Source organism: Staurois parvus, unplaced genomic scaffold, assembly GCF_062004578.1.
Source record: "Staurois parvus isolate SC_StPar_1 unplaced genomic scaffold, SC_StPar_1.0 ptg001328l, whole genome shotgun sequence".
Classification (NCBI taxonomy): domain Eukaryota; kingdom Metazoa; phylum Chordata; class Amphibia; order Anura; family Ranidae; genus Staurois; species Staurois parvus.
Window position 1 is genome coordinate 5,176,495 of NW_028319124.1, and position 24,718 is coordinate 5,201,212.

General features: G+C 40.5%; 1 protein-coding gene across 1 annotated transcript in view; it reads left to right on the plus strand.

The window, feature by feature from the left end:
• The window catches only part of HTRA4 (HtrA serine peptidase 4), a 106,282-nt gene that overhangs the window by 57,550 nt on the left and 24,014 nt on the right, over positions 1-24,718 (plus strand). Inside the window, exons 2-5 of the mRNA XM_089661301.1 lie at positions 6,955-7,054; positions 8,874-9,078; positions 10,765-10,959; positions 12,035-12,067. Coding sequence (XP_089517427.1) covers positions 6,955-7,054; positions 8,874-9,078; positions 10,765-10,959; positions 12,035-12,067 — 533 coding nt within the window. The remainder of the gene's footprint in view (positions 1-6,954; positions 7,055-8,873; positions 9,079-10,764; positions 10,960-12,034; positions 12,068-24,718) is intronic.

The following is a 24,718-nucleotide window of genomic DNA, read 5'->3' on the forward strand; positions in this document are numbered from 1 at the left end:
GATTGAGTCAGATGATATGGGTTCCACCACAGTTCAGGAGAATTAAAGAAAGCACAAGTATCTACACTTTAAATGTCCTTAGGGTATGGGACAATTTACACAAAAACATGAAATGGGAATTTAATTCTATATTAATGCCTCTCACAAATACTGAGTACTTCCCCCCGGGAAAGAATAAGATATCAGGGAGATGGTTTAGAAAGGAGGATACCCAATTGAGAGATGTTTTGGTGGAGGGAGAATTGAGATCACTTAAAGAGTTAAAGAGTTAATAGAGAAGAAGGGAGATATTTTTATTAGAATAGATGAGTGGAAATATCATCAATTGAAAAGTTTTATTGGAAATCTACCGAAATCCCTGAGAATAAAACGGGAGTGGAATATGTTTGAAAGGTTGTTAGAGACACGAAGGGATGGGAAGCACGGTATCTCAAAAGTGTATAGAATACTCACAGAATTAGACACAAACACAAAGTTAATTTTTATGACAAAATGGGAAAGGGATATGGGAGTTGGGTTTGATAAAGATAGACAGAGAAAGATGTTTAGATTGATACACGATAATGTTAGTATGAGAGAGGTTGAGGTTAATTATAAGTGTGTGACACGATGGCACATTACACCGAGTGTAGAGCACAAGATGAATAGGGAAAACTCAAATATGTGTTGGAGAGGATGTGGAGAGATAGGCACGGTGTTTCACATATGGTGGGAATGTCCGAAAATCCAGGCTTTTTGGAAGATAATAGTTAAATTAATTGAAGAAATAACTGGAATTGACATAGGGTTAGACCCAACGACGTGCCTCCTACACAATGTGGAGACATCTGTAAATAAATATAAAGATTCAGGTATTTGGTACTTCTTGAATGCGGCGAAAGGGTTGATACCCAAGTTTTGGTGGAAAGCTGAGGTACCGAAGGAGGTAGACTGGATTAATAGAGTAAACCAGATAGGTAGAATGGAAAGATCATACCATATGCAAGAAGATAGGATGAGAGTTTATTCCAGGAGATGGGAAAAGTGGGAAAGAGCAGGATTGAAAGAGAAATATAGGAAGATATGAACTAGGATGTTAGCAAAAAAATTAATAAGCCTCAAGAGATTAGAAAGGGCTAGAGTCTGCAGAGGGGGAGGAGGGGGGAGGAGGGGCGGGAGGGGGGGGGGGTAGTGGGACGGGAAGGAAAATAGTTTTTAGTAAGGGAAAGGTAGAAATGTTATATAATTGCTTACTTGTATGAGAATTATTTCCCTTTTTGGGTTTTTGTATTAATATGAAAAATTTAATAAATATTTAAATAAAAAAAAAAAAAAAATCATTAGGAGGAGAAAAAATTAGAGAGAATATGATGAAGAATATGAAAAGTGAAAATGGGTGAGAAAGGGATACAGATAAGGATAGATAAATTAAGTTATTTAAGTAAATCAAGAGATGGACCGGGGTAATTTGGGAATGGAATATGTGGGAGGTGGGAGGTAAGAAAGTATAAAAGTGATTTATGATATCGGTGTATGTTAATTATAATGGGTGGTTGTACCCTTTTGTATTGGAACATTTAATAAAGAAATAATAATAGAAAAAAAAATCCCTTTCAGCATTTTATCCCTGTGCTGTGTTGCCGTTTTAGATTTTACACCACTTCCTGTCTGGTGAAATCCTTGGAAACAAATGGTGAGTGAAGGGAAATCTCTCCAATAGGGTCCAAGATAGTAATAAAAACCCAATACGTTTTTATTCAAAATCAATTTGAGACAAAGTATAGCTTTAAAGTGCCAAATAGATGATATTCTTTTTGACAAGCTCCTACCCCAGCACAAATGGCTTCCTTGAAACAAGGAGATTGCCCAGCTCGGGCCTCTGACACTTCTTGGAAGTACGGGTTATCTCACCATTCCCCAACGCTGTCTCTGTTAATATCAGAGCATTTAAAGTCCCATAAAAATGTACTTTTGCTATGGGCTGGAGTGCATTATTGTGGGATTTCATGCTACCAGCTCAGTAGGAAGGCAAAATGATGTCACCTGAGCCTTCCAGAAGTATCTGGTGTTCTCAGTTCCACCCATCTTTTAGCACTATAGTATGGTTTACATTACTAATTTGATTACACAGTTTAGTCTGCTTCATCGGGATATTGGAGAGGGATGGGGGCATTATCCTAAAATATAGGACATTTCAATAAACATGTGAACAAATATACAGTATGTAAAGTATAGATACAAGCAGATGACAATCTACCCTCATTAATGCAATCAGAAACACAGACCCACATAGCACCCACACATGGCTCAAAACATCTCCTAGGGCTGACAGGGTGATAAAAACATATAGAACCCACAAGTAGTGTGGAATGTTAGTAAAATTTAGTACTCAACTTGCAATATGTACATTATAGCAATACTTACAATTTATAGAATGGTCATCCGTATAAAAGAAATGGTCATGTGATTAGGAGCATATATCAAATAGAGATCCATAAAAGGCATAACTAATGTAAGAAGAACGAGAGATAGAAGGTACTTACACTCACCGGCCACTTTATTGGGTATACCTTGCTAGTACCAGGTTGGACCCCCTATTGCCTTCAGAACTGCCTTAATTCTTCGTGGCATAGATTCAACAAGGTGTTAGAAACATTCCTGAGATTTTAGTCCATATTGACATGACTTACTGTTGCCTTTCTATCATCTTGAACCAGTCTGCCCATTCTCCTCTGACCTCTGACATAAACAAGGCGTTTTCATCCACACAACCGCTGCTCACTGGATATTTTCTCTTTTTCGGACCAATTTCTGTAAACCCTAGAGAGGGTCATGCATGAAAATCTAAGAAGCTCAGCAGTTTTTAAAATACTCAGACCAGCACCAACAATCATACCATGTTCAAAAACAGTTAAACCCCCTTTCTTCCCCATTCTTATGGTCAGTTTGAACTTCAGCAAGTCATCTTCACCACGTCTAGATGCCTAAATGCATTGAGTTGCTGCCATGTGGTTGGCTGATTATCAATTTGTGTTACCAAGCAATTGAACAGATGTACCTAATAAAGTGGCCGGTGAGTGTACAACAGTAGAATAACTGTATCAGGCTGCACCACCTATGTGAGAGACTAAGCTCACAGACTACCCAAAGGCAAAAGGGTCTGTCCTTGACCTGCCACACCTTTAAATCACACTCTGTTCTGCCAAACTCATCAAACATGGTGCATGCATTTCCCCCTGGGTATATCCACAAATTCTGACAAATTGAGAAATTTTGTATTCTGACCATTAAAAAATCTATAGTTTGGATTGGTATCAACATGAGTGCAATCATTACAAAAATGATATTGTTATGTGCCATTTCTGGCACATTGATCTTCCTTGGTTGAATCTGCATAATGCCATTTAGTTAGCATATCTTTTAACAACATTTAACACCTAAAAGTGATCTCTGGTTGATTTGACAAATTTACCATTTTTGCATTTACATGTAAATTTGGGTTCTCTTCAAGATGTTGCTCACTTGTTCATGTTGTGGACTCCAACAAGCATAAATTGGCTTATCAATAGGTTGAGATCCTTTTTGTTAAAGCAGAACTACACTGCATCTGAGCACCACAAACCAAAAGCAGTATTTAATTCATTTTTAATAACCAAAGGTAATTCACTGATCTGTCCATGTCTCCATGCTTTATTTTGCTGAAAAATCACTTTGAAAACACCCCCATAGCATTTCTGGCCGTGGCCATCTTGCGTAAGGGCAGATGATATATAGCATTTACTTCCTGAAATCCATCTGCCCTTAAGTCACGCATGTAGACAGGGGAGTTTGCTTAGCTGAGAAAACCCCTCCTCCCTTCCCTAAGGCCTCTGGGATATATGACATTGTGACATACAGTTGTGTTCAAAATAATAGCAGTGTGTTGAAAAAAGTGAATAAAGCTCAAAATCCTTCTAATAGCTTTTATTTCCATACACACAAATGCATTGGGAACACTACACATTCTATTCCAAATCAAAACATGAAGAAAAATATATCAAATTTGTGTTGTTCCTCTAAACAAATTGAAGAAAAGTGAATATTAGACTGTTCAAAAAAATTGCAGTGTTTGTATTCTTCTTTACAAACTCAAACATTCACTATATAATCTGAAAAATGTTTGAAGATTTTGATTTCCTTTGAATCACTTAATGAATATTTAGTTGTATAAGCACTGTTTCTGAGAACTGCTGTACATCTGTGTTGCATGGAGTCAACCAACTTCTGGCACCTGTGAACAGGTATTCCAGCCCAGGATGATTGAACTACATTCCACAGTTCTTCTCTATTTCTTGGTTTTTGCCTCAGAAACTGCATTTTTGATGTCACCCCACAAGTTTTCTATTGGATTAAGATCTGGGGATTGGGCTGGCCACTCCATAACGTCAAACTTGTTGGTCTGGAACCAAGATGTTGCACGTTTACTGGTGTGTTTGGGGTCGTTGTCTTGTTGGAACACCCATTTCCAGGGCATTTCCTCTTCAGCATAAGGCAGCATGACTGCTTCAAGTATTCTGATGTATTCAAACTGATCCATGATCCCTGGTATGTGATAAATAGGCCCAACACCGTAGTATGAGAAACATCCCCATATCATGATGCTTGCACAACCATGCTTCACTGTCTTCACAGTGTACTGTGGCTTGAAGATGCCTTCTGAGTGCTGGCTAAGGCACTTGAAAATGTGAACGTGTATTTTTATCCTACTATTGGAGTTGATGGGGCTTGATGGAATAATAAAGTTTTAAACTGGTCGTGCTATGATGGTACCCTTTGCGGTTTTTTCACCCTAATACACTGGAGCTGTGAGGCACGTGTGAGGAGCCCTGGATCTGGTGATTGGAGTTCAGAGGCGGAGGTCCCTGCTTCAACAAAATGCTTACTGACCTGTTACTTATGTGAAGGGTCTGAGTCATCTGGGGAGTTTTCTCTCTTAAAGGGGAACATGGTGACACTTCACACTTTTGAAGATATTGCACACGGAATTACATGGTGTGGATTTCTTGGAGCATAATTTATCACCAGAGAGTTAACTTTTGGGACACTTTTCACGAGAGTATAATATTATTGGTATTTGTCTAATTTGTTGGTTATTTAAGCACTGTGTAATAGAGGGTTTCACTGGTATTCTGAGTGGCTGCTGGGTTTTAGTTCTAGCACTTTTTTCCATGGCGTGGTTCTTTTTGTTTGGTTAGATATTATTATTATAGGACATGCATATGAGTTTTAGCGTCAGCACAAGCAGAAGACTGCAGAGATGACCACTGCTATCTGAGTTTAAGCAGCAGTCAATTTCACAATTTTTTGGCGCTGATGATTTTTTTGTTTATTCTTTAAACACTGTAGATAAAACAGCAAACATTTATTTACGTGAATGTTAATACTGCCGCTCTGTTTTTTGGGTTTAATATAATAGTAACACTTTTACAACTGTATGTTTTACTGTACCATCAATTTAGATTAAATACTTCATAGCTAATTTCAACTGTTTTTATTTTAAGACATTCAAATAATCTCTTTATTGCAAATATATTTTTATTTGTCTGCAAGTATGTACAGTTCTTTTGTTACCGTGCTAAAAACAACAAAATATGCATTGACTTTAAATTCTATGGGACCCTTCACATTTATTTCAGGTACTTATATAGTGCCATCCAGGGGCGGACTGACAACTCATGGGGCCCCCGGGCAATAGGGGATCATGGGGCCCCTGTGTCCTTGCCCAAACTCAAAAAAGCCTATGAAAAAGGTACCAGGGGCATCTCATGGGGCCCCCTACTGACCCCGGGCCCTCTGGCAGTGCCCAAGTTTCCAAATGGTCAGTTTGCCCCTGGTGCCATCAATTTTATGCATGTACATACAGTATATATTATACATTCACATCAGTCCCTAACCCTCAAGGGGTGTACAATCTAAGGTCCGTAGCTTACATTCATACATACTAGGGCCAATTTAGACAGGATCCAAATCACCTACCAGCATGTCTAAATTGGCCCCCATATGTGGGAGGAAACCAGAGTACCTGGAGGAAACCCACACAGGCACAGGGAGAACATGCAAACTCAAGGCAGGAGATCCCATGGCTGGGATTCGAACCGACGATCCGAGTACTACCAGGCAGAAGTGCTAACCAGTTAGCCACTGTGCGTTCTGGGTGCTTTGTGTTTTGAAAAGCCCTGTTGCTTCATATTTGGTGTGGTTTTCAAAACTGCACCAAAAAGCAGGTCCCCTTTGAAATAAATATAAAATTGCATACAAACGCATTAAATATACACCTGCTTTGCGTTTTTGGTACATTTTTTGAGATACATGTTCACAAGTTTCACAGGTGCATGCTGGGTAACAGGCACCAAAAAAACACACTGGAAATACGTCAAAAAATACGGGCAAAATGCCAATGCTTTTTTACCTAGTTTTTGCAGTGGAGCAGTGTGAAAGCAGCCTTAGAAGTTTCTTGATCTGATGTCAAACTGTTGTCAATGACACAACCCAAAAGTCATTAATGCAAGACCTTTTTTTGCTGGTATTAAATCTCCTAGACTGCAGTAATTTAAGATGCTGTGACATAACTGGTTTTATCCATGCTATAAAAACAATAGTAGAAAATTAAATATCTTCTAGCTGTCACGCAATAGAAAAACTTATATTTTTTATATATTAACGCTAGTTTGAGCTACTCTTTAGGAAATAGTTATATGGCTAAAATGTAGACAACTGGACTGTAATTTTTGATCTTGTCCATTTTCAAATTTTACCACTGGATTTATGCATGAATGGTGTAGAGTATGATGTGTGGGCCAACACCCAGAGTACATAAGTCAGACTTTGGTCACTCTATAAATAACACTGATCACAGGATGACACCTTGGAACTTGATGAAATCTGCCATCTCCAAGTTTATGCATAAAATTAACAGCTCTGCAATTGTCTTCAAAGGTTCCCACTACCCCGACAGCCTGAGATACAAGTTTAATTTCATAGCTGATGTGGTGCAGAAGATCGCACCGGCTGTTGTCCATCTGGAACTCTTCCGAAGGTAATATACTGATGATAGGTACCTGCGTTGTTCCTGTATTACAGTTATTCAGTTTGTTTACTCTGCTTGTCATTTTTTATTGAAAAACTAAGAAAAACTAAGTTTTTGCTTGACATATTTTTATGATGTCTTAGAAGAAAACCACTGTGAGACCTCTGCGCTCAAGTTTCTGGGTCGAAATATTGTCTTCCATTTTCTCTTGACAAAATAAAGTGAACTGCATTCCTCAGATTTATATCTGCTGAGCATTCACCTTATTCTCAATTGCATTTAGAGGCCAGCTTAAGACTCAGTAGGGTTTCTTCAAACAGCAACTCCAGGGCCGATCATCCATAGGTAAAGGCTGCATGTCTGAATGCATGGGAACAGCTGTGGGCACACTGAGCCTCTCATTGCTTTGCATGGGGCTTCCTGCAGCTGTTTGCACTAACCCCACTGAGTCTCCCAGAGGAATTCATAGTTGGCCCCTAAACATACACTATATTGCCAAAAGTATTGGGACACCCCTCCAAATCATTAGATTCAGGTGTTCCAATCACCTCCATGGCCACAGGTGTATAAAATCAAGCACCTAGGCATGCAGACTGTTTCTGCAAACATTTCTGAAAGAATGGCTCGCTCCCAGGAGCTCGATGAATTCAAGCATGGTACTGTGATAGGTCGCCACCTGTGCAATAAGTCCATCCATGAAATTTCCTTGGTACTAAATATTCCATGGTCAATTGTTAGTGGTATTATAACAAAGTGGAAGCAACTAGGAACAACAGCAACTCAGCCATTAAGTGGTAGGCCATGTAAAATGACAAAGCGGGGTCAGTGCATGCTGAAGTGCACAGTGCGCAGAAGTCGCCAACTGTCTGCAGAGTCAATAGCTAAAGACATCTAAACATCATGTGGCTTTCAGATTAGCAGAACAGTTTGTAGAGAGCTTCATGGAAGGGTTTCCATGGCCGAGCAGCTGCATCCAAGCCTTTCATCACCAAGTGCAATGCAAGGCGTTGGATGCAGTGGCGTAAAGCACACCGCCACTGGACTCTAGAGCAGCAGAGACATGTTTTCTGGAGTGATGAATCACACTTCCCTGTCTGGCAATCTGGTGGATGTGTCTGGATTTGGCGGTTGCCAAGAGAACAGTACTTGCATTGTGCCAAGTGTAAATTTTGGTGGAGGAGAGATTATGGTGTGGGGTTGTTTTTCAGGGGTTGGGCTTGGCCCCTTAGTTCCAGTGAAGGGAACTCTTAAGGCGTCAGCATACCAAGACATTTTGGACAATTTCATGCTCCCAACTTTGTGGGAACAGTTTGGGGATGGCACATTCCTGTTCTGACATGACTGCGCACCAGTGCACAAAGCAAGGTCCATAAAGACATGGATGAGTGAGTTTGGGGTGGAGGAACTTGACTGGCCTGCACAGACCTTAGCTAACAGAACACCTTTGGGATGAATTAGAGTGGAGACTGAGAGCCAGGTCTTCTTGTCCAACATCAGTGCCTGACCTCACAAATGCGCTTCTGGAAGAAGGATTAAACATTCCTTTAGACACACTCCTAAACCTTGTGGACAGCCTTCCCAGAAGAGTTGAAGCTGTTATAGCTGAAAAGGGTGGGCCAACTCAATATTGAACCCTGTGAACGAAGACTGGGATGCCGTTAAAGTTCATGTGCAGAAAGTTCAAAGGCAGAAAGTACAAAGTTCAAAGGCAGGTGTCACAATACTTTTGGCAATATAGTGTATGTGTGAATGAGGTATTAAACAGCTTGTAGGAGCATTCTAAAATAATTGTATGACAAGTAACAGGTATAATTGTTTTCTGTGTCAGGTCTCCATTCACTGGTCAGGAGATGGCTGTGTCTAGTGGCTCAGGATTTATTGTATCTGAAGATGGACTCATTGTGACCAACGCTCATGTTCTTACTAATAAGCAGCGGATTAAAGTGGAAGTTAAAGATGGAGCTCATTATGATGCCAAAGTGAAGGATGTGGACCAGAAGCTAGACATCGCTCTGATCAAGATTGATCCTGATGTGCGTTACATACCCTAACACCACTTTTTATGTCTGCCCTGGGGACTTAAACAAAAACTTTTTTGAGAAAAGGTGAAAGCTGCCATTGTTAACCTCTCTTATTATAAAGGCTATCTGCCTGGTTGTCATGCTAATCCAAAGGCTTTAATACTTTCTGAGCTACAGGCCGAGAACAAGCAGCAGATCAGGAGTTTTGATCTCACTATGGTTCAGTGACTCAAAAAGCATTGAAGTCATTACATCTCCAATAGGTCAACAATGAGCGTCTTCGAATTTATCTCAATCAAAGGACTACTGGCTTCCTCCAATATATTTCATATCACACATTTTGAGTGTTTGCCCCCATTTTCTCTACCTATAGGTGGAATGACTGTTCAGATTTTCTCAGCCTAATCCAAAAACCAATACTTTCCCACTTCGTAACACCAAACTCCAAAAATGCAATTAACAACGTATATAATGCTCCCCAGGCTCAAATAATGAGTCACTTTCTTCTAGAGGAGGCTTGCATTGCTGCCTTTACACAGAGAGAAGAGACAATGTTTTAAAAGCTCTACATTCACCACAATACTTTCAACATTCCCATATGTGGTATCGCATACCACCTTCTTACATATATGAAGGGAAAACAGAAAATTATGAATTGAGTAATGCCCTGTCTTGTTGTATTACTTTTATGAAATGAAAAGGAGCACATTCAATGGACAGAATAGTGATAATGTAGTTTACTTAGACATTTCAACCACTGATTTATTATAGCTGCATAGTGGTACTAAAAGGGTTTAAATTCTTTTGGTTCTGCAAGACTGGGTATTTTTAAATTATTTTCAATGCTTCCTTAGTTCTGTTCCACAGTTCCACAGCCCCGGATACATAATGTACATAACACCACTCATTTCTAAATGTCCCACCCCAGATCCAGCTAGGATCTAGGTTACCACGTGGCAATTCTTCGGTGGAAACAATATACAAAGTTAAAAATATAAAGTTGTTAGTAGCTGGGGCAAAATGGTCAAATGCTGCATTATGCAGCTCTTAAGAACCAACTGGGGCAAGATAAGAAATATGCCCATGAAGAGTCTCATATCCTCACCTGGTGAAGGTGCATCTGCACGATCTGTCTGACACTAAATTCCCACAGACTCACCACTGTTCCACTGTTCTGGGGACTTCCTGGCCCCATAATCCCGGTAGATACTCCCAGCCAGTCAAAGGGTTTCATGATCCGGAGATCAGGAGACCGGTTGGGTCTGTCACATTTATCATAAAAGAACCTGTGAAAAAGTAAAGGGGAGACTTAACGAAAGGAAAGTGAGGAAGAGATGTGGGTCTAGCACAACCTGCAGCTGCCTGGGAAGAATGAAATAAGCAAACCACTAAAGGTGGTTGCATCTGAAATTCACAAAGATGGAGGATCCTTCTCCAATTGAATGAGCTTTGGTCAGGGTATAAACTGGGAAGATACTTCCCCAAGAGTAAATAGAGAGTCTAATCATTAGTACAGAGACAGGGGAGGTGAAGCCCTGTCCCCAGAGTACTAATGCCAGTAAGAGCTCTGTCACCTGAATGTCACCTGACAACAAAGCATACACCTCATGGACAAGCTTCACCCTCATTATATGCATGTGTGTAGCGTTTACACAGCCACCCTTGCTTATTATGCCATTAATAAATCTTTTCTTACAGGCACCTCTTCCAGTCCTCATGTTAGGTAGATCATCAGACCTTAGACCTGGAGAATTTGTGGTTGCTCTGGGGAGCCCTTTCTCTCTACAAAACACAGTGACTACTGGGATCATAAGTACCACCCATCGAGGAGGGAAGGAACTAGGCTTGAAAGATTCTGATATGGAATACATCCAGACAGATGCTATTATTAATGTAAGTTACAAGTATGCATCACGTTATTGATGACATTTTTCTAAAGAAGAATGGCAAAAGGTAACAAACGTCTAACTAAAAAAAAAGTCCCTTGGTTTACTTTAATCCTCCATGGATTTGGTGTTTGAGTGTCTGCTTCCTGAAGAATGTGTAACTTGCTATCTCCCTTTTTGATTTATCACCAATTATATTCAGTCTTCCAATGCAGAGTGTAATCCGATTTGGCTGTGATAAGCTAGTTAGTAATTGATAGATCAGGCTTTCTTGAAGCAAGAAACAGCAATGTGCCTACAGTGGGTATATTTTGGAATAACTCTCTTGCATTCCAGTTAAGAGTCTAGTTAAGGGTCCTTGCACATTAGGGGCAGAAAAAAATGCCAGAACCTCTAGCAGACCAAGTGGCATAAAAAAAGCTCATAGTAGCTGGTACTGCACAAGAGTTTATGAGCATTTATGGGTTTGCTCTGATAAGGGTTTTTTTCCAAAATATTCTCCTCTGCTCATTTTTAATGTACACTTGAAAACGCTGAATGCTCCTAAACACTGCTTTAATGCACATTTATGCATGTTTGTGAGTATCAAGTGTTTTATTCTGCGTGGAAGCTCCTCTCGAAAATGCATACTTTTTTTTTTTTTTCAGCTTGAAAACGCTCCTCTACAAATATGCCTCTAAACTCCCTAATAAGCGTGGGCACATAAGCTAATATAAAGTTGCTTATACAGGCTGAAGAAAAAAATGTCAAATGCCTGTATAAGCAGCATTTTTATGACCAGTGTGCATTGACCCTTGAAGTCCATCTAAAGCCCTGGTCCCCAATATGAGAATTGTTGGATGCATGCAGCCACTGGCTGTCTCTGACTGACTACTGCATGTCTGCACCAGAGAAAGTTCATAATGTTTTGGCTGCATAACCCCCTTTAAATATTTCCCTAATGTACACAAGTTATCTAGTTAAGCAGTTAGTATTTATAGATCTTTCATGAAATAATGAATTCCTCATTTGATTTTTTGTTTTCAATTTGTGTTGGATCTTTCATCTATGGTAATTCACAATGTGTTATTTCTTTCTAATAGTATGGAAATTCTGGTGGACCCTTGGTGAATTTGGTGAGTACTCCTTGTACATCTGTAAATGACAGCTGAATTGCTTTGGATATTTGTAAAGTAGTGGTGCAAATACATACAAACTCAAAGCTTAGACAATGCAAGGTATTTCAAATATTTCCCTGGAAATGTTCCTTATCTTGAAAAAAATTACCTGCATTTGCTTGACCTTGACCTTACATTATAAAAATAAAAACTGAGCAAAAACTTGTAAAAGAAGAGACTTGATACTTACCTTTCCATAGGGTGGTGATTTCAGTCTTCACTCTCCTGAAGAGCTATGGGCACAGCTGATATTGACACTTTCGGATGAGACAGATACCTGGCCCTCCATTGGGTGCTCTGGCTTCTGCCAGCCACTATGCCACTAAAGGACACACAGTATTAAATGTAGTAGCCATTGGCAGGAATCACAATGCCCAGGTATCTAACACAGATACCATCAGAGCCCAAAACTCTTCAACAGAGTGAAGATTGGAGTCACACCCTCCAGAAAGGTAAATGTTAAATGTGGAGGTAAGCATTAAGTGGAACTTAAGCCACATTTATTATTGTACTAGGTGCAGTGACTACCCAATAGCACTAGAAGTTCAGTTTTCCTATATAGCCCAGTTGAAGTCACATAAATAGACATTTTAATAAAGACCTCCATTATTCTGGTCCTACCTCTTCTTTTCTGTTTCAGCAGTTGTGCAGGGTGTCTAAATCTGACTGTTTAGTCCAACAGACAGGCACCAGAGTGAGTCCTAGTATACTCAGTAATCAGCACTCAGTAACAGACCTGGTATGACAGTTGTAGGGCTCATGTACACTGCAGCTGCTAAACTGATGTTCAGAAGCCGTTGAGCGTTCTTTTCAGCACTCTCCTTTATGTCTTCCTATGTGTCCATGTGCACATAGTCGTTTACAGTAGTTTACAGGCAGTTGAGTTTACAGTGGTTTTTTTGAACGCACCGAAATTGCGTTCAGGAGTAGATTTTACCAGCGTTTCAAACGCCAAATTCTTGTAAACGCAGTTAACTGCGTTTTCAAGCGTTTACATTGACGTGTTTTTTGACAGGTCCATATCCAGATGCTGTCCAGAGCCATTTTTCTTTATCAAAAATGCATGCAAAGTGTTTTCCGTGTATTCAAATGGAGCCGGTACACCAGCGCAGTCAATTCCAGGTTTCGCGTGGAAAAAATGGTTTTATGCTCAGGATGGGATCCATAGTGAATACAACCAGAAAAGACAGGTCATCTCAACACATACTACTTTCTCTGCTTCTGCTCTCTATTTCTCTCAAAATGTCTGAAATAGTAAATTATTTACAATTTTTCAGTGCATTCTGGGCATTTGGGAGGGTCTCCTGAGGTTATCTTTTAAAAACGCTTCTAAACACAAACGCTCATAGTTACGGTATGCAAACACGGCTAAACTGACGTTTTTTAACCTACGTTTTCCAGCAGTCAGTTTCCAGCGAGCAGAAGATTCTTCCAAACGCCCCGTGTACATGAGCCCTTACTCTGCAGTGAAGAAACATGCAACCTGGGGTGTAGTTGCCAGTATAGAACACTGGAGTGTGGGTGCAAGAAATCATAACATACGGGGTACAGAAATAAAGAGGATAAAAAGATGTGGGACTTCAAATGGGCATTTATTATTTGCTGCTGCTGCCGCTGTAGATGTTATATAGAGGCTGGGAGTTTGTTTAAAGTTTTTATACAGACTGTTGGCTTCCTAGTAAAATTGATTCTCAGTTTTCAGAAAATATGTAATATTTTGGGGGGTTTACAGTACACGATCTTCAGGCCAAAAATGGGCATTTAAACATTTGTGTGAAAAAAACAAACTCTGGCAGCAAAGGGATAAAAACTCTTAAGTACTGACATATTTCTTGCACATAACAAATCATATGTTATATAAATGATCTGTCTTCTGTTCAATTGAGAAAATCCCCTTGTGGCACTGTAAAACACTGTAAACTGGTAATCATGGTGACCTCGCAGAAGGGCAGCTCTATTATGTACAGGATTACTGGTCACCCAACACTCTGAAATGACAGGGATGGGTACCTTTTAACCAACAAAAATATTACCAGAAGGTGGAATTATATCACTGTAGATTTGTTTTCAACAGAAAAAGTTTCTGCAGATTTTAAACTCTAAATTGATATACGCATCCCAGAAATTGATTTCCTATATGTTTCTAGCTGCGAGAATTACTATAGCTAGACACTTGCGACAATCGGTCATTCCCCTTGATTATATTAACCACTTGCCGTCCGGCCGCTGTATATAAATGGCCGGACGATGGCAGTCCAGGGGCTGGTTGCCGTTTATAAACGGCGCCCGCCATTTTGAACTGTGCGCGCTCCCTGAGAGCGCGCAGCACCGCAATCCGGTGCCCGCTGTGTCCTCTGGACACAGTGGAACACCGATCATCATACGGGACCTCTGTGCGAGGTTCCGATCATGTGATCACTGATTGGCCAATCAGTGATCACATGCAGAGTAGTAAGCAAGATGTCACTTCTGACATCATTGCTTACTACGTGTGAAATCTGTGAATGATCACAGAGGTCACATGGTACAAGGCTATTCACAACAGCCTTGTACCATGTGACAAGCTGTGACCAATCACAGCTCACACAGTATTTCTCAATGGCTGCAAGAATGCAGCCAGAGAAAAGGAGAAATTATTGCTTTTACAGCCTTTAGCTCGGGTGTTAAAGCAATCAGTTTAAAAAAAAAAAAAAATCATCACCCCCCACAAGTAGTACAGTGTCCCCGTGGTGACACTGTACTGCTAGGGTGACAGTATGTAAAAAAACCCCAAAAAACATAAATAATAATATAAAAAAAAAATAAAAATGTAAAAAAAAATTTTAAATTATAATTTATGGTTATAAACTAATTTGGATTATTATTTTTTTACTAAAAAGATAACTGAATACATTTTGGCCAAGATTTATGATGAAATATTATTTATTTGCAAAATTCTATAAGAAAAACACTTTTTTTCAACATTTTTGTATTTTTCATTTATATAGCAAAAAAAAAAAAAATCCCAGTGGTGAATAAATACCACCAAAATAAAGCTTTATCTGTCTCAAAAAGATGCTAAAAAATTCATATGGGTACATTGTTGTACGACCGTGCAATTGTCATTCAAAGTGTGATAGCGCTGAAAGCTGAAAATTGGCCTGGACAGGAAGGGGGTGAAAGTGTCCGGACTGGAAGTGGTTCAAAAGGAACTCAATTGGATTATGGTTAACGACAAACTCACCTGTATCTTACACAATAATTCAAAGAAATTTGATGCCACCTGGAAATCATGGATTCACTACCTCTCTGTGCTTTAATGACTCTCATCTTGATTTTCCTCTCTATCCTATTCTTTATTCTTTCTACTCCTCTTATATTGCTCTGTATTATGTACATTGTCCTGGCAAGACGCGATGTACTTGACTATGTATTAGCCGCCATTTATGTCTTGACCTCACTATCATCTGTTGTGGCAGAATTTGCTGTTTTGGTGTCTCTATCTGTGTATATGATGGCACATTCTTTATTGATGTTCATTGTTTAATTCTGCCCTATTTCTTTTGAAAACTTATTCAATAAAAATGATTGAAAAGAAAATTGATATAAGCAGCATTTGACATTTCTAACAAGCAAGGTGTTTTATGATCCATTTTAGTAATTATGACATTCATGTTTATAATGAAATGTAGTCCTCTGAGACAGTATAATGAGTAGCTTAATTAGTAACATTGCTTCAGTACTATAATGTCTCAGGAGTTTGTTTAAAGTCTTACTAAATCCATAACAGTAAAATCATTCTATATATGCAGCAAAGCATGCTTGTTATACCCACTGTGGAACCTAAGGGGTTAATCCTCTGCATTGTGTAAAAGGAAGTTTGATCCTCTGTCCTCTGATCCTCCCTTTCTTCCAGTGTCTCCCTCTTATCTCCCGATAAGACATATCATGTGGAGACACTGCACATGCTCAGTTTGGTGTGTATTGCTAGAGAGGGTTTTTTTTTTTCTTGGGAGAGTGCATGTGATCAGCACAGGGCCAATGAGCACTGTCCAGACAGAGGTCAGGGGTTCTTCATCCTTCTAGAGAAAACTCCTCCTATAAGCTTTAACCTCCCTGGAGGTATTCCCGAGTGTAGCTCGGGGTAAAGTTTCATCACCACAAGCGGTAACCCCGAGCTATACTCGGGAATACCCTGCAGTGTTGCTTCGGGATCTTTTCTTCACTTACCTTGTCCTGCGCTCCCGCGATGTCCATCCTGCAGTGTCCCCGCCAATGTCCCCTGGCCGATGCCGGCATCTGTCTTCTGGGTTCCGTTCCCTGTGATGTCGGAACGTACGGGGGACGGAACCGGCAGGAAATTTAAAAATGTGAAAAAGTGACATTCACTAAATACACTAAAATCTGATAGTAAAACATTACTGTATAAAACCATTTCACATACATTTTGTCCCGAGTGCTTTGTCCTGCGCCCTGCTCGCATTTTTATTGTTCTTTCTGCCTGGAAACTGAGAAAAGTCCATGGCGTCCAAAAAGCGTCCCTTTAGGTCAAAAGCGGGTTTAGACCAGCTAGAGAACAGCGATAGTAAATCAGAACCTCTTGCAGAATTGAGTGATGATTTGTGGGGAAATTCGTCATCAGACACTGAAAACGATTCTGCGACTTTGCTCGGTGATGTGCGAACTTGGCGTTATATTTCAAATTTCAGTGTTTTTGGTTTGATTATATTATTGAATTAAATTTATTATTATTATATTATTATTTTGTATGATTATTTATTAAATTATAATTTATGATTTCATGTTCCAAATTTTAACATACCCGGGATGTTTACTAGACTCTTGTTCGGACAGATTTCAGTGAGTTATTCCTAAAAATTACAGGCCTACAATAAAAAAAATACATATTTCTATGCAAAAAAATGTACCGCTTTGAGCACAGAAATACTGACATAATCAGACTGCTAGGGAGGCTACCCAGTGCTCTGCTGAACACTGATAGAAGTCACAAGACTGCTCTAATTGTTGATGAGAACAGGTATTTAGTGGTTTCTATTTACTAAAATAATTGCATTTCCATGTCCTGTGTACTGTGGGAGACCAGGTATAGTGAATGCAGGGTCCGGGGTTTAGTAAGACTTTAATATTGTTTGCAGCTATATAAGTTATCATGTAATATGTCTCCAAGAAGGATCGTGCTAAACTGGAAGTTCTAGGACAGACTGTCATCTGCATCTGTACATCAAGCCAGGGTACTAGGTGTAATCCTAGACTCCCATCTGTCCTTTCAGCCCCAAATCCAATCACTGTCCAAATCTTGTAGACTTCACCTCCGCAACATCTCCAAGATATGCCCGTTCCTAACCTCAGAAACTACTAAGCAACCTATTCACTCCCTTGTTATATCTCACCTTGATTATTGTAACTCCCTCCTCATTGGCCGACCTCATCACAGGCTGTCCCCTCTTCAGTCTATCATGAATGCTGCTGCCGGACTCATCCACCTTACTATCCATTCCGTATCCGCCACCCCTCTCTGCCAATCCCTCCACTGGCTTCCCATTGCCCAACGGATAAAATTCAAAACATTAACAATAACATATAAAGCCATTTATAACTCTGCCCCAAACTACATCACCAATCTTGTCTCTAAATATCACCCAAACTGTCCTCTCCGCTCCTCGCAAGACCTCCTACTCTCTAGCTCCCTTGTTTCCTCCTCCCATGCTCGTCTCCAGGACTTCTCCAGAGCTCCCCCCATCCTCTGGAACTCTCTACCCCAATTTATCAGACTATCGCCTACTCTGCTCACTTTTAGGTGATCTCTGAAAAGCTATCTCTTCAGGGAAGCCTATCCTGCCCTCAGCTAATACTGGAATCTTCTACTTTTCCAACCAGTCCATCCCCCACAGTTATTACCTTTTTGTACGACTAGCCCCTCCCTCCTAGATTGTAAGCTCCAAGGAGCAGGGCCCTCAAATCCCTCTTGTATTGAACTGTATTGTTGCTGTATTGTCTCCCGTTATATTGTAAAGCGCCGAGCAAACTGTTGGCGCTATATAAACCCTGTATAATAATAATAATAGAAAGAGTTAACTCTGGTAGTAGACATTTTAGCAAAAATAAAATATCATAACTTGCATTTCACAGATAAATATTCTAAAAAGGGAAAAGTCCTCTTTAAACCGAAATCTGCTTACTGCAGTGTAGATGAAGCACAGCCGGAAAAGAGAAAATTCCATTTACATAAACTGGATTTTGGAGTCAATCATTACCAAGTGAAGACAACTATTGTATTGCTTTCAGTACCATGGACAAGGCATTGGCAATGCCAGACACTAAAGAAATACATTTGTTCTCTCAAGTAGTAGGCTGCATGCAAACTAGAACGCCCCTAGATGTTAACTCTCCTAGCAGCAGAAAATGCTAAACATGTCGAAACGCATGTGAACATGGTACCACATTTAGTGCTCGGACGTTTAGTCATTTCATTGGTCAGAGTACTTGCCATTGAAATAAATAAACGGCCAAGCACTCTGGCGCATTTTTCCGCTTTTTGCCGTTTTTGGCTTTTTTGCTAAAATGTTCCTCTCCTGAGTGAGGTTCTTCTGTGTTCAGGAAGGAATATTTAACTGCTTCTGAACTCTGCTGCTGCTAAACTCCGCTAAAAGCCTGTATGAGCAAGGTCACATAGGGGTTGATTTACTAAAGGCAAATAGACTGTGCACTTTGCAAAGTGCAGTTGCACTCGGCAAGTGCAGTTTCTCCAGAGCTTAGTAAATGAGGTACAGCTTCACTTTACAAAAAATACCCAATCATATGCAAGGAAAATAAAAAAAACAGCATTTTTGCTTGCAAATGATTGGATGATGGAAGTCTATATTTCCACTGTATTATAGAATACCAAGTATTTTGCAAACACTGTTTGACTTGACAATGGAATTTCTTTGAGAGATGTTTGGGCCGTGAGGGGGCTAGAACCCCTGCCAAGTTTTTATTGCTCTCTGAGTCCTGCTGGGGAGATTCACTTTCTCTGTATTCCCATTTTCACCAGGACTAAAAGTGAGGGAAAATCCAAATGTTAAACTGTCAACAGAACAGGAGTAGAGGGGCACACCTCTAATGGGGACACCTGTCCCAGTAACAACTGTGTTAGAAAGGCTGTCTGACAATAATAGCTCTGGTTTTTATTTATTTCAGGTACTTACATAGCGCCGTCAATTTACACAGCGCTTTTACATATATATTTACATCAGTCCCTAACCCTCAAGGGGTGTACAATCTAAGGTCCCTAACTCACATTCATATACAAGGGCCAATTTAGACAGTATCCAATTAACCTACCAGCATGTCTTTGGAGTGTGGGAGGAAACCAGAGTACCCAGAGGAAACCCACGCAGGCACAGGGAGAACATGCAAACTCCAGGCAGGAGGTGCCGTGGCTGGGATTCGAACCAACGACCCTAGTACTGCCAGGCGGAAGTGCTAACCATTTAGCCACTGTGCTGCCCATGAAATTCTTTATTTCAGAAAAATTTGAGATCTACTTTTCATGACAGATCTTTGGATAGTCTCAATGGCAGTGAACCAAAAAGTGACCATGAATCGACATCTTCTTGGCTGCACTAAACAGGGAGAAGTCAAGAAATGACAGATCTTTTCTACTTACACAGTCCTACCTACATCATAGCTTGAAGCATGCAGATATTGTACCTTGAGGCAAGAAGCCTCTGATGGCCTGTATATAGTGAGAGCGCTGGGGCGCCGGTACAAAGCAGTCATTACGGCTTTCATTGCATTAATAGTCCCTGATTCGTACAGTGGTTGTGCTTTTGCTGTCAAACAACTGACAGTGATTAACTGCCTGCTAGAACGCATGTTTCTTCTTGCACATTCCATCCCAGGTGTTTTCACTATTCCTGGTTCTAGAATTAAACTGAACACACTCACAAAACCGGCTTTACAACACAAACTACCATATTACGACACAAGTACAGGCAAAGATTTTTGTGCTGATGCTTCAAATGTCCAGAACCTGTCCTGATTTCATTTCTAAGGAAATCTCTGTACGACAAAACATTTTTGTATCCATGGAAATCTATTCCTGGCTCTGTAGTTTTTTCCAAACCTCTCATTTAAAGCTGAACTCCAGGTAAACTGCAAAATACACAGAGCTTTTTTTACCTGCCAAAGGATATGTATTTTTGTCCATCCAGTCCTGATATTTTCACAGCTCTGCCACACAGTATAGCCCTTTCTGGCAGGGCAAGATACCTGATTTTTCTCTGCTGTAGTTAAGTAAAATGTACCTGCCTGTGATGGGAAATTGAAAAGAGAAGCAGCAAACTGATGAGCTAATTTCTGTTACACTGTACTCTCATCTCCTATCAGCATATTCCTTGTTAGCATAGGAGCACTGGAGTACAACTGATTGGCTCTTTGTGCTGCTTCTTCCTACCCCAGTCAAAGCTTTGCTGTACAGGGGATTGCAAGAGGCTGACTCCAAGTCAAATCTAGGTGCTTTCATAAAAATAAATGTAATGGTGTATTAATTCAGTATAGTTAAAGCTGTAGTAGATACCACTTGGTGACAGGTACAGACAGGTAAGCCTATAATAACGCTTACCTGTAAGTACAAGAAATATCTCCTAAATGTGTATCATATAGGAGATATTCACTATTATTGTAGCTGATGACGTCACCAGCACATGTGCATTGCACTCTGAAGGCACACTATCCTGAGCATGCCATCCATTCTGAGCCCCTTGCACCGGCTGTTGCTCCAGTGCACATGCACGGGAATTACATCATCGTGGCATTCAAATTACATTCAATTACATCATAGGGCCATTCAAATGTCCAGAGCCTGCGAACCTAGAAGAAAGACCGGGTGAAGATGGAAGCCCTGTCAGTGGTGACGTCCAGAGCAATGGTTTCGCACAGAGCAGCCCTAATCCTCTTCTTCTTGGGTCCCCCGCCAGTGCTCTTAGCTCTTCCCCTTTGACCAGTGCCCCAATAGCAAACCACTTGCTATGGGGACACTGGTACGTGGTCGCTCCCAAGCCCCGAGCTATTTGAACTGATGACAGCAGGAGGATGCAGGCACTCTGGTGAACTGTAGTGTTAGTTAGCGGCTGTCTGTTGTGTAAACCTGCCATCTTCTCGACAATGAAGTCACCCAGACTTTCTCCTTTACTCTCTCTCTCTATCTCTCTCGTTCAAACATCCACAGCCTGCGAACCTGGAAGAAAGACCGGTTGAAGATGGAAGCCCTGTCAGTGGTAACAATGCACCGATAGAGGGCTTTGTTTTACATGCCCTTAACTTGCAGAGCCCTTATTATGCCCTTAACTTGCAGGGGGGACATTTTTCCCCCCAGACTCTACTACCACTTTAAGCCGTAGTTTTAGTTTTGCCCCAAAAACTGTATATGTTCCAATGATTTTGGTAAATATTATTGCAGATTCCTACTTCTGTCCTGTAGATGATGTACATTCCAGTACAGTTGTAGGCAAGAGCAGGCTGCAAATACCTCCAGTATGTAGCTGGCATTGTGCTGCTTCTCTAGGTGGAGAGGGGCTCCATAGTGGAAATTGTCTCCTCTTGTGGGCTCCAGCAGCTGTCCTAGGGAGGATGGGTGTCTAATTGGATGCTAAAATCCCACGAGACCTCTCGTTGCCATCTTGACAGAAGATCTGGTAAAGAGAGTGGCCATGCAAGCCTGGAGTATGTAAGGATAGGGATAGCGCTCTTCTGGCTAGGGTCAGGATGAAGAAAACAGAAGTTCTGGAGAGTTAGGGACAGTCAGGGATCTCTTCCTCTTGCAGTGCATTCCAGTACCTAGGACAGAGAAGATTGACAGCCATGTGAAGCAGCGAGCTGCGGCCCCAGTCAACTGGTACAAAATCACCACCCCTCCAGCAAAAGCACTGCTCTTGTACTAATTGTGGAACAGTGCATGCTGAGCTGAGTATTGTTACCACTGTTCTATTTATTTCTTCTCATCAGTGTATTGATGAAACTGTCTGTAACCATGTGTGGTGGTTTTGTCCAAATTGGGGATATTTTCCTAGGTTCTGTCTACACACTTGCTAAAATTTGTAAAAATTAATGTAAGTTGGGAGGTTTTAGGCAGTCACATGTCAATTTCCAGTCTTGTATCCAGTCAAGTTCCCCTTTACATGCTAATGCTAGGGTGTGTCTATCATCAGAATTCCAATAATCCGTTTAATTAGTTTGGCATGCTACATTAGAGATAAAGAAATTAAGTATAGAAGACTGGAGTCTTTAGAAATTTTACTAGACAAAGACCTTCAAATGTATTGCCTATAACAGGTTGCGTGTAATTTGTAAGAACTGGAGTTGGAGCCACTTTACAACAATTGTTATGAATCAAGATATTCTGTGCAACCTAGTCTCACTTGTAGTATACATTGTAGTATGCACGGCTCTTCTGCTGCTGACTTCTAGTCCTGGCAGCTTCCTTTAGAAGCACCTATATCCTATTGCCGGTGCACATCTACTACTTGCAGTGCTACCCCCACAGGAGCTTCTAGTAGATCTTCTCTTCTTACTTTTGACTTGTGTAAGTACCCTGCCCTCCCTCTGACACCTCAGGTTACATCAATCTAGATACTATGAGTTAGCAATTTTGGGTCACCCTGAAATTAAAGAGTATGTAAACCCATCATTTCATATTCCCAATATGTGCCTGCTGTATCATTTACTTGTATGAAAAAAGTATCCTGTTCTCTCTGTATTGATTCCTTCATGTGCAATCCCTAGTGTTCTTGCCTGCCCTCTTCCTATGAAAAACTGACCATACTAGTCAGGAGAACACACTGTGGTCAGTTCTCTAGTTGTGCTGGGAACTGAGACTGCTCTCCTCCAATGATCAGACTTGTCTTGACACCCCCCTGCACAGCCTTTCACTGGGAAGCTCAGTGTACTCTTGTTTCTTCTCCCTCAGTTCTTAAGCAGCTGAGAACAGAGGTTATGTCATCACTTATAAAATAAAAGGGGGGAAAGTATTAATAATGTCTTTTATATCTATACACAAATGTTTTGCCTTTTATTTCTATTTTAAACTGAATGGGCTCTCTAGTAAAGGATTGTGTATATTGTCTCTTGAGAAGCTGATAAGACAAAATGTAACAATGCAGAATACAACAGTGCAAGATATAATGACATAAACAGTACACTGATGTTGTGCATAGAAATTTTGACACAACCAGCATAACTGTAGTTTTCCCCACCTTATGTGCAGCAACAGGCAACCAAAGAATTGTAACAATAAACTTAGAGACTGGGTTGCCCGTGAGCACTTGGAGTAAGGGAGCTAGGCTTAAGCCTGTAGCAGATGTCAACATATTCAGGACTGGAAGGGCTGTTCTAAGAGCAAGTAAACTATATACTGTACAGACTTATTATAGCACCAATCTTCTGCCGGCTGATGGGGCCCTTGAAGATGTTGGTGTGCTTATTAAACAGATACTCTTGCACACAGTTTGATAGTCTAAGTGAGTAGTGGGTTCCTTATAGCACAAGACTGGGAGTGAGCTAGACAAACAAGTCATGGCTTGATGATGAATGGCCCCACCAAGTAGGACAGATTGCACTTGTTAGGATTTCAGAACAGAGCTGGGAGATGTAGATAAAACTCAAACTTCTCAAATAAGTTTTAAGTGTTAAAGAGATGTTAAAGCTTAATTTAAAAAAAAAAAAATAACAAGCATGGTATATTTATCTGCTCTGTGCAATGGTTTTGCACAGAGCAGCCCCAATCCTCTTCTTCTTGGGTCCCCCGCCAGTGCTCTTAGCTCTTCCCAATACTCCCAATACTACACTGCAGTTGAATTTATTACAATCTGTAATCTGATTGCCACTCTGTACTTAGCTCTTTACTTGTGTTTTTGTACTGAATAAGGCCAAAAATGTTCCATATCTAGAGAATTATATGAAAATTATGTTTAGTGCTGTTCTGTCCTCACTACACGTTTCCAATGTGTGCAACTCGACATGCAGCTAAACCCTCCTATTCTTAAGCCAGACTGAATGTAATATTGAAGCTATATTAAAATAACAGGGTGGGTGAAATTCATAGGAAAAACAAAGAAGTACATATAATCAGTATATGAAATATACAACCACAATGAAATGATTAAGCTGCGGATGGCGATAAGTCCATGCTCACCAGCGATACTGCCTGTAGGGGATGTAGGTTTAGACCACAGCATGTACCCCAATGGCTGGTTCCTTCTCTTTCAGTTTCTAAGATGGAGTCTGAGCTCCCAGGATCCATCTGTCTCTTTTTCTCAGAATGATAGGAATTTTTATTAACTCTTTGCTCTTTTCCAAACAGTCTACAGTTTCTTTAAAACATCACATTTATTGGGGGCTCCACCTAGTGGCTGAATTTAATATTGCATAATGAATTTACCTCCTGAAGGCAGAACAAGTGATCTGGGCATGTTACAGGTAGAGTGCCCATGGTTGTACCCCTTTAAAATATTTAAAATACAGTATACACTTGTTTAAGGTGTTCTATAGTCCTGTCATAGGGTGACAACACTGGTCTTCCATAGATATAGTATAGTGTGCAGGGCCATGGATAAGGGGCTACCACCACTC